This window comes from Falco cherrug, chromosome 5, assembly GCF_023634085.1.
Source record: "Falco cherrug isolate bFalChe1 chromosome 5, bFalChe1.pri, whole genome shotgun sequence".
NCBI lineage: Eukaryota > Metazoa > Chordata > Aves > Falconiformes > Falconidae > Falco > Falco cherrug.
The window spans coordinates 23,458,797-23,474,161 of NC_073701.1; the positions used below are offsets into that span (position 1 = coordinate 23,458,797).

Below are 15,365 nucleotides of genomic sequence, written 5' to 3' on the forward strand. Positions count from 1 at the left end.
GACAGTGGTAGCTGTCCAGACAGAACACCCCAGACAGCACAGCATTGTCCTTCAGTAGTTTTCTCTGGAAAAAGCATGAAGCAGCAGCAGCTTGCTCTATGCAGGAACTGGAAAATAGCTCACCAGACTGGCTGGAGAATTTATAAAATTAGAAAAACAAAGGAGCAAAAGGCCTTGGCTCGACAGCGTCCCTTTTGGACTGTCTGTCTCTTTGAAGTAACTAGTCTTGAATCAGTTTATAAGCATCAGCCAAGACAAACACTCAGGTCCATTTGGGAGTTTTGCTTCAGAGCAGCACATTAATACTCTGTAAGGAGATGCAGGGCATGTATTGGATGTTTTCTTTATCAGCAGCTCTAATCATCCCAAATCTCTCTTGCTCATTGTTAGCACACCCTCCTGTCAAGACCGCATCAGAGATAGAGGAACTGTCTCACACACTGCTTAGTTTTACCCTGCAAAAAACCTGGGATAACTGATCTTCTCATCCAGAAAATGTGCCACACAGAGACACAGGTCTCTCAGAGGCTGGCCTTGTCGCCACCTGGCATGTGCTGCCTACACCAGCAGTGGCTGCTCCACCCCTCTTCCCTATAGCCTCCCTGGAGACTAAACAAATCAAAACACTGTTCACAGAAGATGGCCAATATAAAGACCACGTACCAAGGGGACTTGCTGACTAAAGCAACCAATCCAATAGTAACAGTACTTTTTGTTAGGAAAGCCCTTGTCTTTCTACTCCCTTTGCATACTTTAGGTAAGTGTTAGGAGATGAGCCCTGACTCAGACTTGGCTCCTTATTCCTATAGCTAGCCTCTCAATAAGTAAATCCTTGCTCTTACTGCAAGAACAACTTGCAGGGCTGTATTATCCATGCTAATTCTTTGCAGTCAGGCAGATATGTGATCCTGCCTAATGCCTGTGTAACTGATGGTGTTTGGTTTTTTTCACCTTTACTATCAAGAGTAGCAAATAAGAAGGATATGTCTCCTCACAAAATGGGAGTGAAGAAATAAAAACTGGACACAGTAAAAAAAATCTATTCAGTCAGAGACTGCCACCTTTTCTTCTGTTATGCATGTAACATAGTAGCATGTAACAGGTAGCACTGTAGTGCATTATATTACTTCAGATGACAGCAATTGCCACACCACTGCCTGCAGCAGGTACTTTGCATATTAGGCTTCCCCCAAAGCTGTTCTGCATGGGAACGTCCCTGTGGTGACTTCTGCAAGAAGGTAGGGCGATAGCAGCTCTGATTACCTGGGGGATCTGTTCCAGTTCCCTTAGCAATTCTCTCTGGTAAAGGCATGAATAAATAGCAGCTTGTTCTACCTTGCACAGATGGAGAAACCCATGATCCTCTGTTGCTGCTGCAGACCATTCATTTCAAGGTGCCTTTAGGAAGCGGCTGTGCAAGGGAGAGCTCTGGGTGGCTGCTTCAGAGTTACAAGTCCATTATCATGTTGCTGTTAGCTGAATGACTAACTGCTGGGTTAAGCACCACAAAGATGGAAAAAACAGAGTGCATTTCGCCAGCGTCAGTTCTGTGCTCAGTTCTGTTCTGCCACGTTCTCCTGGGGCTTGTTGCTAAAGTGAGGACACAACACCTTCAGCTAACAAAGTTTCCCTGTTGTCAGTCATAAATCTTGCAGCTCCCTCATTTTAGGGTACTCTTCAGGTAGAAAAGAGTGATGTTTGGGCAGAAATTCAAAATAAGACAAAGCATTGTGTTTTATTGCTCAGGAAATGGCAGACCAATCTATCTTCAGCTGAGATCTCATGAGCATTTAATCATACCATTTCACATCTGGGAAACACTAATATCACTTAGCATCTAATTTCTTTGTCTGAGGGACTTGGTTGGTTAGAGGGGAGAGGATGATGGCTGTGCTGTAATGATGTTCATCCAGGTGACAATGAAATCCTTTCAGACTTTTCCAGCTGGTGTTCCTGAGGACAACCTATATCTGCAGACGTAGTTTGGTTTTATACCTTGAGTGACAGGAGGAAACAAGATCTGGCCAAGCAGAGGGCTGAGGTAACAACTTTCTCCATGCTAGGAGACTCTCACATGAGAACATATTCAAGGCAAGTTCAGCTTCAGTCCCAAAGTGCAACCCAAAAGGAACCAGATTGTGCCGCCCAGTGTTGGTCCACATCAGTCCAAGTGCTCATCTGGGAGAGGGGGTGTCCTTCTTTGGAGATCAGGTTGAGTCAACATGGAGCAGTAAATGAAGGCTGCAGGCCAAATCCTTGTACTGAGCAGACAATGGCAAGTTACACAAGGGATTTTGATGTTTCCAAACCCGAGTCATTGAACTGGTACTCAACAATCCAGTATGAATATACTGCTGGAGGCAAGTCCTTTTGCTGTATTAGTCGTTTTCACAAGTTCATTCCTGTTTTTCTTTCCTGTAAATCCTGTGGTTCCATTTTTTAAAAAAATTGCTTATTTTCCTGAAGGTATTTAATTCAAATAGCAGTTTAAGAGTTAGTACTGTGTTTGGCATACAGGCCAGGCTAGCATTTGAAACAGATTGATTCTTTCCACTGGCTATTCTTTCAGGATGGGCAGGACCCAACCTGAGGTTGCTGTCTGATCGTTAGTTAAGAAGACTTTATTGAGACTCTACTGTTCTGGTCACAAGGAAAACTTTTATATTCTCACTTTCATTATAGTGTAGTTGCTGGGGATTTAGTTTGGAAATTACAGAATCATGAAAAATTGGGCTGAGAGGGAGCTCGTGAGATGGTCTAGTCAATTCCCCTGTTTCAATGGAGATCATACATTACTAAACTGTTTCTAATGAAAGGTTTCCCTAACTTAATCTTAAAACTTTAAATTATGGAGATTCCACAACCTCTTTAGGCAATCTGCTCCAACATTTTGCTATCCAGAAGATACATATTTACCTGATATTGTTTAATACTTTGTTGTGCAGTAAAACTTGAAAAGAGACTAAGCACAGGAAAGTAAGAGACAGGAGGTAGAAAGGGCCTCCAATATCATCAATGCCAATTCCTTACTGTTACGGGCAACCACGTCAGGTAAAGCCTTCCTTGTACATGTACAAAGCCCGTTTGAACTGGCTGAACTTTTTGTCTAAATACTCAAAACAAATTCTGCTGAGAACCTCGTATTTCTCAAAGTTAAGAATCTCCTCTAAAGTAGAGCCATGAAATCAGAAGAATGTTACAAAGCTTGTGAAATACATTTCTGGGTATATAGTGTGCAGATAATCTTTTTACAGAGTGCAAGAAGATTTGCTTGCTAATAGATAGGGTGAAATCTCAAAAATGAAAGGTAGATTCCTCTGAAAATTTAAAAAAAAAAATAAAAAGAATAAAAATCAGTCCTTCACCAGGACTGCACAAGTTGCTCCTGAATTTCAAGAAAACTACATTTGAGATAGGACAGTGATACTGGGCTCAGAAAAAAAATAGAATTGTGACTCTTGTAAGAAGAAGTCTTAGAACATGTGGAATAAGAGAGAGGTGTGTGCGGGTGTAAAGTCAACACAGAATTAACAAGAAAAAGTAAGACTGAATTCAGTAGAATTGGAGAGCAAAGTTTCTGAGCTGAGGATGAGCAAGATGTTAGGTTAGAGCTGGGAGAAGCACTTAACTCAGTGATTGCCTAAATGTTTAACATGAAGGACAAGCATGACTGTCAGACATGATTGTTCTCATCTTTACCAATGTCATAACTGATGCTTCAGGCAGTATTTGTCAACCCCAATGTCTCAAAGTATCCTTCAAGACACAACCCCATGTGTCAAGGTATCATTGAAGATACAAAAAGGCACGAGATGGCATGAAGTGCCTGAATGTAGGTGTTTGGATTCCACTCCTTATGCCACGTGGCTGACCAAAACCAAAGAAGAAAAAAGCCCCAAAGAAGAAAGCCTTGTGTAATCTGAAATTACATGAGGTCAGAATCTTTGTCCTTGTCCTGCAGCAGCTGTGCCAACTTAGTTGGAAGAGCTTATAGGTTATAATCATATCTCATGATGCAGCTATACTAGCAGAATGCTGTGGCCCAAAGGACAGGACAGTACTTTCAGACAGGACCTGCTGGGGTACTGAATATTATCAATGAAGTCTTAAATTCAAAACTAAAGCAATCCAAACCATCATTGAGATGTAGCCCTCACAGAAGAAACATTTTTTTTCAAAGCTCATAACTCAAAATGAGTCATTCTTGATTAACTTCATTTGGGCCAGGAGACTAATCATGGGATGCTATTTATAATTTAAGGAAAGTCAGAGAGAGCATTAGATTAACATTCAGAATGGAAAACATGCTATAGCCTTAACATAGTGTCACTATTATAACTTAATGAAAACAGAGAACTAGGAGCCTTCTCTATTGACAGGTGCTGCCTTTTTTTTTTTTTCTCAAGTGTGTCTACTCTCCAGTGAAAAAGTTATTAAATATATGTGAGACTCCAATCCAGAGAGCAACTGTCCAGCTCAGTTATTCGTGGGGTAACAGATCAGAAAGTTTCACCTCCTCCTTCTCCTCACAGCTGCCCCACACACATGCACACACACACACAGATGCCAGGAAACTCTATGCCTATAGCACCTACCTTGGGTTTGAAAGCGATTAATTTCAGGACCATCTCAACAGTGAAGAGGCCAGTGAAGAGCATGTTGAGGATATTCATGGCTTCCTTGAACATGCAGCTCTGACCGTAGTGCTGAAAAATAGCATCATGGCAGCAGTGTGAGGAAAGGACATGCCAGCCAGTTCGGAATCCACAGGGCCCCTCCTGATCTGCCTATATGTTGAGGTTCTCTAAAGAAAATGCCAGCATACTCCATTTTTTCAATTTAGAATTCCCATCTCCCTTCACACATAAGCATTGCCATACTTGTAGCCATTTTTGGCATTGGCTCTGGATCTCCTATCTTTAAAAAAAAAAAAAAAGTTTTGAATGGTGGCTACCAAAATTGCACTTACCATTCCAGTTGAGGACTCATTATAAATTTGCATAATGGTACAAGACAGTGTCCAATTGTGTTTGTTATCTCACCCTTCCCTGACACTTGGATTACTTCTTTGATCATTACTGCACAGGGAACAGGGGTTTCACTGAGCTGTTCATAATGATACCAAGCCATTCCCCAAGTAATTACACTTAATTCAGGATTCTGCAAACTACATGAGCAGCTCAAATCATATCTTTCTAATATGCATTATCTTGCAATTTTCAACTCTGAATTAAATTTGCAATCGTGCTGCTCATTCACTTAACTTTATTAAGATTTTATGAAGTTACTTTCTGTCTTCTGTTGATTAATTCAAGTAGTGTCTTCTGCAAACATTACCACCACACTCTTCCTATCCCTGTGTCCAGATCATTATACTTGAGACTGATTGCACTGCCTTATTCTAAGGTCATCTTCCAGTTCACGTTATAAGATCGCATTTGTATTTGCTTAACTTTGATAAACTTTAACTAGGTGGGATGAATTTTCATATTCTGCATTGGCTCAGGGTGCTTTATTTAAAGGAGTTTTAGTTAAAACAATTCAGCTGCAGCTGAAAGTTGGGTCAGGGCAAAATAATTGTTGAGGCATTTTCAAAATTGCTTGTAGTATTTTCCTTGAAAGAATTTAGTACCTGCAGGACTCTGCTTAAAAACTTAGAATTTTACCAGAAATTGGCTTTTGTGTTTGCTGTCTGTTACGATGTTTGACTCAACCTATCCTTTGAAAAACTGTACTTTTCTCAAGATATAGATATATATACTTTCTGGAATCTCCAGAGATGTTGTCCTGCCTGTGGGCTCACAAACATCTCACATGACCACTGTCACAGCAACTGAGCATGCTTCAGGGTGAACATAATAGTCCCTCTCCATTGGGTCTGTCTTCATGACAGCAGGGCAGCAGATACTTCAGCTGAGAGCAGAGCACTTTCCTGTGCTCATGCTGCCTCACTCCTTTTTTGGCACCTTAGGCAAGACAGCCGAGGAAGACTTTTCAATGGGGATGGGAAAGAGCTAGACAAGGTGAAGAAAAAGTAGGGAGGTCAAGAAATCTGGTGGGATTGGAGACAGTGAGAGAAAGTAAAGTGAAAACTGACTGTGAATATAGACAGACTGCTAGTGAGCGATAGGAAAGAGAGGCTAGTTTTGAAGGGGGGCTGGGAATAGGGCAGACTGGGATTGATCCAGTGGAAAATGTGGTGGTGCGATGCTAAGGTCAAAAGGAAAGTTGGTGTGGGAGTGCATGGGGAGTTGGACTCACAATAAGGGAACAAACTAGAGAAGGGAACAAAGTATAGCAGAGAATCGAATAGAAAGGGCTGAGAGAGACCAGAAAGGAGGTCCATGGAGGAGTAACTGCAACTGGGAGTCTGCGTAGTGAGAAGGATGGGTTGAGGAGAGGGGATTTGGACTGTCTGGGCCACAGATCAGGGAAGAGAGTTCAGAGACAGACTGGGTGAGGAGGAAGGCTGGGTCTTAGGGAGCAGAGTGACAGGCAGACTAGCTCTTAAGCAGACAGAATGTAGAAGAGAACAGGGCTCAAGAGGCCAAGGAAACTGGGAGTGCAGAGACAGGCGTAACAGGTGGAGTCTGGGACTGACTGGAAATGAAATGGAGGTGAGTGAGGCAGGCTGGAAGGAACAAGCCAGGAAAGTACAGACCTGGGGAAATGTACAGAACAGTTTGTGTCTATGAGGGCCCATTTCCTGACTGAAAGGAATGTAAGACTTCTGTTTTATAAGCTGGCTACTTAGTAAAGGTTTTGACTCCTTCCCCTTTAGTGCTGTTCCACCTGCCCATGGTAATCTACTGCGTCTATTTTCTATTCTTGTAGATCCAGTCACAAATGTTTCTTTAGTGGATTCACATTTGATGTTTAGAAACCATTGCACAGTAAGGCAAATGAATGCACAGCACAGTGGGTGGTAAGGCCATCCGTAGCACAAGCTTCGGTTGTGAAGCAAGTTAGGCAAACACCTATGAAGAAATGCTTTAGGTGGAGCTAATCCTGCCTTTAGGTGATGGGCTAGACAATACGACCTTTAGAGGTTATTTCTATACAGTTTCTATGATTCTTAACACAGAATAAATGAGATACTAGGGCCTTCCTGCCCTCTATCCCCAGTTTCTTTGATTGCCTTGTTTTCTGAAATATTTTCTCTCCACTTTTTAACACAGAAAAGCCCCAAATTTAAAATTCAGCTCTCAGGTGAGTGGCAGTTCTGGGATTACTGCTGCATTTCATAGAAGACAAGTCAGAATTGAGAAATCACTTGTTATTATAGTGGCCATTGAATTGGTCTGTGAAGCAACTATTGTTGGTTTTTTTTTTTCATTTGTTTGTTTTTAAGGAGTTAAAAAAGAATTGTTGAAAGTGTCAGATATTAGCAGGAAGAAAATGAGAGGCAGTTTCCTCATATTAACTAAATGACATCAGGAGTGAACATGGTACAATGTTTTTTATCATGTCCCTGTCTCTCTCCCTCAATACCTGGTGTGAAGATGAAAGTAGGTCTCAACATTGGCCATTTCTATGTATACCCCAACAAAGTCTAATAATTCATCACCTGTACGGTTTTCTGTTTGCTTACTTACTTGCATGGCCAGGCAGATGGTGTTCAGCAGAATCAGAACGAACATCAGGTATTCAAAATAGGTGGAGTTGACCACATACCAAACTTTGTACTGGTACTGGTTTTTAGGGATGTATCTCCGCAGAGGCCGGGCTTTCAGGGCATATTCTACACACTGGCGCTGTGAAAGAGGCAGGGTAGATTTAAAAATCAAAAACAAAATACAGGATTGGTGAGCTACCTCCAAATATAATAAAAATACCTGTTTCAAGTTTTTTACTAAAATGAAAATGCTTGGTAGAAGAATCTCTTTTAGATTGTAATCTGTGTGTATATTGTGCATATTCTATAACATATTCTATTATATATATTCTATATAAAATAATATATTCTATAAATGTGCATATTCTACCTGTTGAAGCATTTCATTTGCATTTACTTCGGCCAGACAATGCTGTCATGCTCATTTAATCTCAGTGAACCAAACGGTACAGCACACATTCTTAAGTAAATATTGTTCCTTGAGCAAATCTTACAGCATGATCATTTTTATCTGAGTCCTGAAAGGTGGCAGTGAAGCCAGATTATTGTTCTATCTTCTTGGCAATCTTTGCATATTCCTCTCTGTATGCATTTCTCCCTTAAATGCTTATTCTTGATGTATTTTCTACCTTTAGTGGCAACAAGGTGTTATAAATTACCTGGTTTTTGTCCAGCTCACAGTTCTTGTACTCTTGTTCTCCTTGTTCCTGAAATGTGACGATGACGAAACCAACGAAGATGTTCATCATGAAGAAAGCAATGATGATGATGTAGATAATAAAGAAGATGGAGATCTCAACCCTGTGATTATAGATGGGTCCCACATCCTCCATGTGGGAATCAATGGACCTATACAGCAACCTGAAAGCAAACAGGAGCCCAATGCAGAGAAAATCTGCCACTGCCTTGAGGCCTTTTAGGTGATGGTATAAAGTTTAACTCTGTGATTTTCTTCTACTTGTATCAAAATTAATTTACTCAGAGATGTGCAGACTTGCACTGATCTGAGTGTAAACTCTTGCAAAAGAGAAGACACGGCTCTTACTAATTTTACACATTTGAACCTGTTCAGGGGTGGATTGCTTTCATAGTTGAACCATTAAAATTTAAAACAAAAGTGTGCCCTGCAGTTAGCAGAAGACAGGAGAGTCTGTGTCATTGGGAACTGAGTTTTGTGAGAAAAGGGGCTCTCATCACTTTTAACATTTGTTAACGCTGCTGTTAGCATTACTGGGGTACACAGGTCAGGGTCAACCCCCTGATACCCTGCATGCTCGTGTCACTTTGGCAGAGTGGAGGCGTGGGGGTCCTCAGCCAGCACAGTGGCACAGACAGCACAGCCTGGTAAGACATTCTGTGTCTGCCCATACTGCAGAGACAGCACTGCTGTGTTTCGTACTGCCCTGCTGGCTCCGTTGGGAAACTTGCAACACCTACCAATACTGGTAAGTGCCTGACAGGCATTTCATATCCATTTATATTCATAATATTTGTAACAAATATTGCTGTCACTGTTACTACTGGCAATCATTTTTTAAGAGCTAGAGACTGTGCTATGCACTGTTTACAAGTACAGGAACAGCAATTCCTGCAGGCCCTGAGGACTTTACAAAGTACATAATACTACAATGTCTGCTGTTACTATTGCTACATTTAATGCTTTAGACTTATTTCAATACTTAGAATGGGAGAGACTATGCTCTGCATTTGAATTTTCTCTTTTGAAATGAATGAGGACATTGCTAGCGTTGCACTGGTCCAAGAAGCACTCACTCTGGCCAGCCCTCAAAGGTTGAGACAGTGAAGAGGGCCATCATGGCAGTCAAGACGTTGTCAAAGTCAAACTTGCTGTTCTCCCAGCTCCGGGGCTGTATCATCGGCTGGTTGACCTCACCGTCTTTGTATGTAATATAGTACCCTCTGTGGATAGAGAGCAGAGAGAGAACATGGCAGAACTGCACTTCCAGTATGAGTCCCTGGGAGAGGGTGGTCAGTGAAGGGGGCTAACTGGGAAAGGCAGACCCACCTGCACTCTGCTGCCGTCTGCTTGGAGCTATCAGTGCAGCTGTACAGCTTACCCTTGAAAAGGAAGAAAGAGGAATGAAGGTTCCTTTCCTGACAGTGCAAGGGTTAGGGCAAATCGTGTAGCAAGGAGACTGTGCTTACTACTTGCTTAACTAAATATGAGTATGTTTACATGCTCTTTTGCAGATAGATATGAGGAAACTGGATTGAGAGTTGCCTGCATCTGGGTAGTTCAGAGTACAGGCTTTTTCATCTGCTTGCACAGTACTTTCATGTGTATGTCCTGAGGTGCATGACCACTGAGTGCTGCAGAACACTTGTCAGAAGCATGGTGAAGGGCAAAGAAATAAAAGCAGACATAAAGAAGTGAACGAATAACCTCCCATGTTTATTTGGCATGCCCGTTCCTCTACAAGATGGTGGGTAGACAGCCTGCAAGTAACAGTCCTTTAGAACAACCCCCTTCATTTCCCTGGCACTAAGTCACGCCACAAGCTATTTAGGGAAGAAGAGGGTTACTGACTTTACTGATGGTTTTGTATGGTTACGGATGAAGGGCAGGAGTTCTGAATGTGCCTGGGCCAGTTTTGGGGAACTGCTGGCAGCAGCCCAGGTAACACTGACAGTGCCTCTAATGTTTTGCCTTTCACACAGAAGATACCATCTCTCCTTCCTCAAGCTTCTTCATGATATTTTTCTTCCCATCCCATAATATAGCTTCCTGTAATGGATGAATGAATGGGCCCAATGGTTTTACCTTAAACAACTGAACTCCAATGCAGGCAAACATGAACTGCAGCAAAGTGGTGACAATCACAATGTTTCCGATGGTTCGGATGGCGACAAACACACACTGGACCACATGCTGCAAATGGAAGATAGGAACAAAGGTAACTTGCAAGATTGTTCTGGGCTGCTTTGGCTAAGGGAGAAGACCAAGACTAAAAATACAAATAAAAGAATTTCATTTAACTATTGCTCATTAAGTAATGACTCAGGAAAGGGGAGAGAAGACCAACTTGTTACGTTCCTCACTGTACTCTTAGAAGCAGGCAGAAAGGGATAGGAAAATCCCAGAGCTCAGCTCTGTGAAACTTCCAGCAGCACCAACTTACACAGCTGGGCACCCACCAGCCCACAGGAAGGAGTGTATCTAATACAGAAAGGCTACGTTTAAACAGGCTTGTGAGCCTGTCTGTAAACCTAGCAAAGTGCATCACTTAACCTCAGTGGTGATGCTGGGCCACCCAGATGGAAAACAACTTGGGAGAAAAGGACCTGGGGGTCCTGGTGGACACCAAGTTGAACATGAGTCCTCACTGCAAAGACAACAAATAGGACTTTTCAGCCCAGACAAGAGAAGGCTTGGGGGAATCTTGTCAATGTATATAAATACCTGAAGGGAGGATGCAGGGAAGGCTGAGCCAAGCTCTTTTCAGTGGTGCCCACTGACAGGACAAGAGGCAACGGGCACAAACTGAAACACAGGAGGTTCATCTGAACATTGGGAAACACTTTTTTTTAATGTGAGGGTGACTAAGCTTTGGAACAGGTTGCCCAGAGAGATTGTGGTGTCACCCTTGGAAATATTCAAAAGCCATCTGGGCATGGCCCTGGGAAACCTGCTCTTGTGGTCCTGTTCGAGCAGGGTTGTTGGACAAGACAACCTCCAGAGGAAGGGACCTTTCAACCTCAACTATTTGGTGATTCTGCTGAAACACTACTTGAAGCATTACAAAAGTCCTTGTAGCCTAAAATAACTTGAATTTAGTTTACAGAATGCATTGGGACTCTTCTAACCTTTAGTCCTTTGGCTCTGTTGATGGCCCTCAGAGGTCTAAGGACTCGCAGAACACGCAGGATCTTCACCACATTGATGGCACTGGACCTGGAAGAAAGTACTAGAACATTTGAGAGATACAGCAATATAGGGAGTGTGCCACAAGGGCAGATGGATTTCACCCACCCTTTCCTGTCTGAAATCTGACATGCCTTAGACTGCTTAGAGCCTTAGACTGCTTAGGATAGTTAGTCAACTCTGCTATGGCACTTCAGGGGTAAGGAAACTACTCTCTGATGTTATCTTTATAGGTTTTGCTTCCTGGTCTGGACAGGCTCAGTATATATTCTCCTAGCTTTCACCATCTCTCCTGTATTAATGAAGGGAATGGAACATGGGCAGGGTATTTTTTAAGCAAGGCAAACTGCCAAATACTCTGTAGTTATCTATGATATGGAAATCATGCCAAGATGTAGTCATCACAAGACATTTTCAGATAAGGCTCAAAGAAGCACTCCACTGAAATATTCATAGAAGAATGGAAACTCCAGATGACTCCAGCATTAAAGGTATACTGTCCACCTGGAGTTTGATCCTGCAGTGTGTTTGGCTTCTAATCCCACAAATTAATTAAGTGTGTACATAAATTTAAGGATGAGGAAACTCCCACTGAATTGATTAGGATGACTTATGTACTTAATTTTAAGTACTGAACAAACTATCTGCTACAACAGAGCTCTCTGCATCTTCCAAGACTAAAACTATGACTGAGAATCTTCTCCATGCTGTATGACATCAGGCCCTCCTACTGATTTTGGGAACAGGCTTTTTGCTAATGTATTGAGTCTAGGTAGGTCTGTAAGAAAGAAACAGTATGTCAAAATGAGCACTGTGCCATTCTTAAGACTCTGACTGAAAGCCCAATGGACCTGACAAATCCTGCTGCTTGCTTAGCTCTGGAACATAATGTACAGGAGCTGCTAATCTGTAATGGTAAAGATTGGGAGCTGATTTCTTATGAGATGTGATACTGCTTAGAAAACTCCCTATTCTACACATACAGTTCCATATAATCAAGTAAATCTATAAGCTTATTAAGCAAATTAACAGATCAGCCAACACAAAGTGGCACGACAAAAGCAGGATCAGCTGTCACTGTCACCAGTACTCTATGGATTCTCACACAGGTCTTCAAGGGCTTGACGGTCTTCCATTGACCTAGACCCACAATATCTTAGGAAGTAGCAAAACATTATCACCCCATTTTCCAAAGAGTTTATGACAGCTCTAGGAGGGAACAGGAAGTCACTCAAGTGTCTTGAACTGATACAGTGAATCAGAGATCTTGGAACAAAGCTAAATGTCATCAATCCCAATGGACCCAGTTTCTTGTTCTCATTTGTTTTTTCTGTAAGGTCCCCCCTCCAGGTCACTAGTATAGCACTTACCAATTATTACCTCCCTTCTAGAGGGTGAATTTTAATGGTCTTGAATCATTTGAGAAAAATACCTCCAGGCTCATGAGAAAAATCTTACACAGATAAGACAATGAGCCTGAGGTATCACTTCCCAACCCAGCCCTATGATCCCAAAGTAAAAAGCCAGTTGAAAAATAGCTCACTCACTGGATCCCAAAGGAGATGAGAGAAACGCTGACCACCAGCAGGTCTAAGATGTTGAAATAGTTTCTGCAGAAAGAGCCCTTATGGAGGAAAGCCCCATACGCAGTCATCTGCAGGAAGGCACATGAACACACAAACACACTTTGCCATTAGCATCTGTTCAGAAGCCAAACCCATCTGGTTGTGCATCTGATTGTGTATATAACTGGGGAGGGGCAGTATTTCTAACATAGCAGACAATTTACCCCCAGACCCCAAAGGAGAAGTTGAGTCCCCATTGAAAGAAAAGAAAGTGAAAAAGACAGTAAGATAGCTATGAAAGACCTAACTAGGGAAAGCCAATACTAGGTTCAGTGAGGAAAATATGCACTTTGAGTACATAACATTTAGAATCAGCAAAGCAGCAGAACAACTGTTCACAGAAACTACTCTTTACAATTGTATGCTTTTCCCTTTTTCTTCAGTGGCAGAGGACACTTGTGAGTATGTAGCTTTGATTATTAAAAGTCTCTTTAGCTAAATGAAATAAAAAATATAAAATTAAATAAGTAATGTTTTTCAATGCTTAGACCAGCTGGAGCAGACAATTGAGTTCTTTTCTGCCCGTGAATAAAAAAACAGGATCCCTCAGGGATCTGGTTCTTCAGAGCTGAACCGAAGCAACAGGAGAAATTCCTTCTCTTTTAAATTTGCCTATTCTGCTCAGCTCAATCCTGTATCCCTTTTCCTATCCCTACCCATCTTCCTCTATTTTTATTCTAGATGCAGTTGCATTTTACCCTTGGTTTTCCTTAGAAAGCCCAGGGTAGGATTATCTCAAGACAGAGTGGTTTCTTCATGGAGGTAACCATTATGAACATCACCCAGCAGAGGAAAGGAGAAACTTTACATATTTTACAAGAGACTTTCTGCCTCATCTGGGTATGGAGGGGTACTGAATACCTGCTAGCTTTGAGGAGGATGTCACAGCTCCAGAATTGGGTTAAGTGACAGTGTAATCAGGAATGGGTCTCAAACACAATTGTCAGACCTGAACACTTCTGAGCTCAGAATCTGAAATTTAAACTGAGCTCAGTTACAGAATATGACTAAATGAGTCTGGCATGGCTAAGGAAGAGGAGGTGATGGGGGAATCTGTACCACCTACCTTAGACCTGGCGAGCAATCTAATGTAGCTGCTTTGAAGAAAGCCCATCCCCACAACTGCTATTTCCCTCCATTACCTGGGTTAGGAACACAGGCTTCTAAATCTGGTCCTCTGAATCTCATCTAAGTTAGATGTCTAAAGTAATGTGAAGGACACCATGAGACTGTTCCTCAATGATGAGCTCTAGCCAGCCTCCCAGCTGAGAAGTGTGAACTAGAAGTTCAAACTGGAGTTTTGTGGCTCCCACTAATAGCTCAGGATGGCATATCTGCTAGTGATTTCCAGTCATACCTACATGTGACAACTTTATTCAGAGGAGGGCGGAAGAGCACATGGTATATCAGATTATTTTTTTCACCAAACATCCATGACATCAGGGAACTGACTATCAATCCATCAGACAGAACTTAGAAGGGGAGGAAGTATAAACTCTGGTCTTGGCTTAGAATTTATACTTATAGACACATTCAGTTGGGGAAGCAGGGAGGGTTTTTTGCCATAACAAAGGTGGTAAAGATGCCCTTTACTGGTTAGATTTTGTATGGCAATCTTGAAAGAAAGGAGACACCATTGAAATCAGGAGGGGAAGGTCTGTTGAGTTTAAGTTCTATATAAACTATAGATCTCTCAAGCCTGTTGAGAGATTTTGTTATCTCAAAAGAGACTCTCAAAGAGTGTATAATCTATGTCTGCCTCCCATCTAGGGCATTAAACAAGCTTTTAGGATGCCAATTAAAAAAAATCTGGTGGTCACCTTGGTAACATTCACCAGGCTCCACCACGGCAGTGTGAGGCTTGCAGGTGTCATCAGCAACATGAGGGCAGATGAAGCTTGTTTCTCTACAGCCTTGAACATCCTATGGCTATTTATTCTTCTGTTTCTTACCATTTAAACTAACCTTGCTGTTGTGCAAAACATTGTGCTTAATGCAAGGCAGCAGAGAAACACACACTGAGAAACTAAGCAACTTGTGATGCAGGAACTGACAGGATAAGAAGCGAAGAATTTCTTAAACATCTGTAGTTTTTGCACTCCTCTCCCACTTTAACCCAGAGAATATCCAGGAGTGTCGAAATAAATCCACGGAAGTTAACAGGAGGACATTGGGAAGGCTCAGTTACTATGCGGTACACTCCCCTGATGAAAACAGAGCAACACACCAACAGGCTGGGTTA

General features: G+C 42.0%; 1 protein-coding gene across 1 annotated transcript in view; it reads right to left on the reverse strand.

Moving 5' to 3' along the window:
* CACNA1C (calcium voltage-gated channel subunit alpha1 C) overlaps positions 1-15,365 on the reverse strand; it is a 493,743-nt gene that overhangs the window by 71,544 nt on the left and 406,834 nt on the right. Inside the window, exons 23-30 of the mRNA XM_055711046.1 lie at positions 13,046-13,152; positions 11,441-11,528; positions 10,398-10,505; positions 9,642-9,694; positions 9,389-9,535; positions 8,275-8,476; positions 7,596-7,754; positions 4,596-4,706 (exon numbers count right to left, since the gene is read on the reverse strand). Of these exons, the coding sequence (XP_055567021.1) occupies positions 4,596-4,706; positions 7,596-7,754; positions 8,275-8,476; positions 9,389-9,535; positions 9,642-9,694; positions 10,398-10,505; positions 11,441-11,528; positions 13,046-13,152 (975 nt within the window). The remainder of the gene's footprint in view (positions 1-4,595; positions 4,707-7,595; positions 7,755-8,274; positions 8,477-9,388; positions 9,536-9,641; positions 9,695-10,397; positions 10,506-11,440; positions 11,529-13,045; positions 13,153-15,365) is intronic.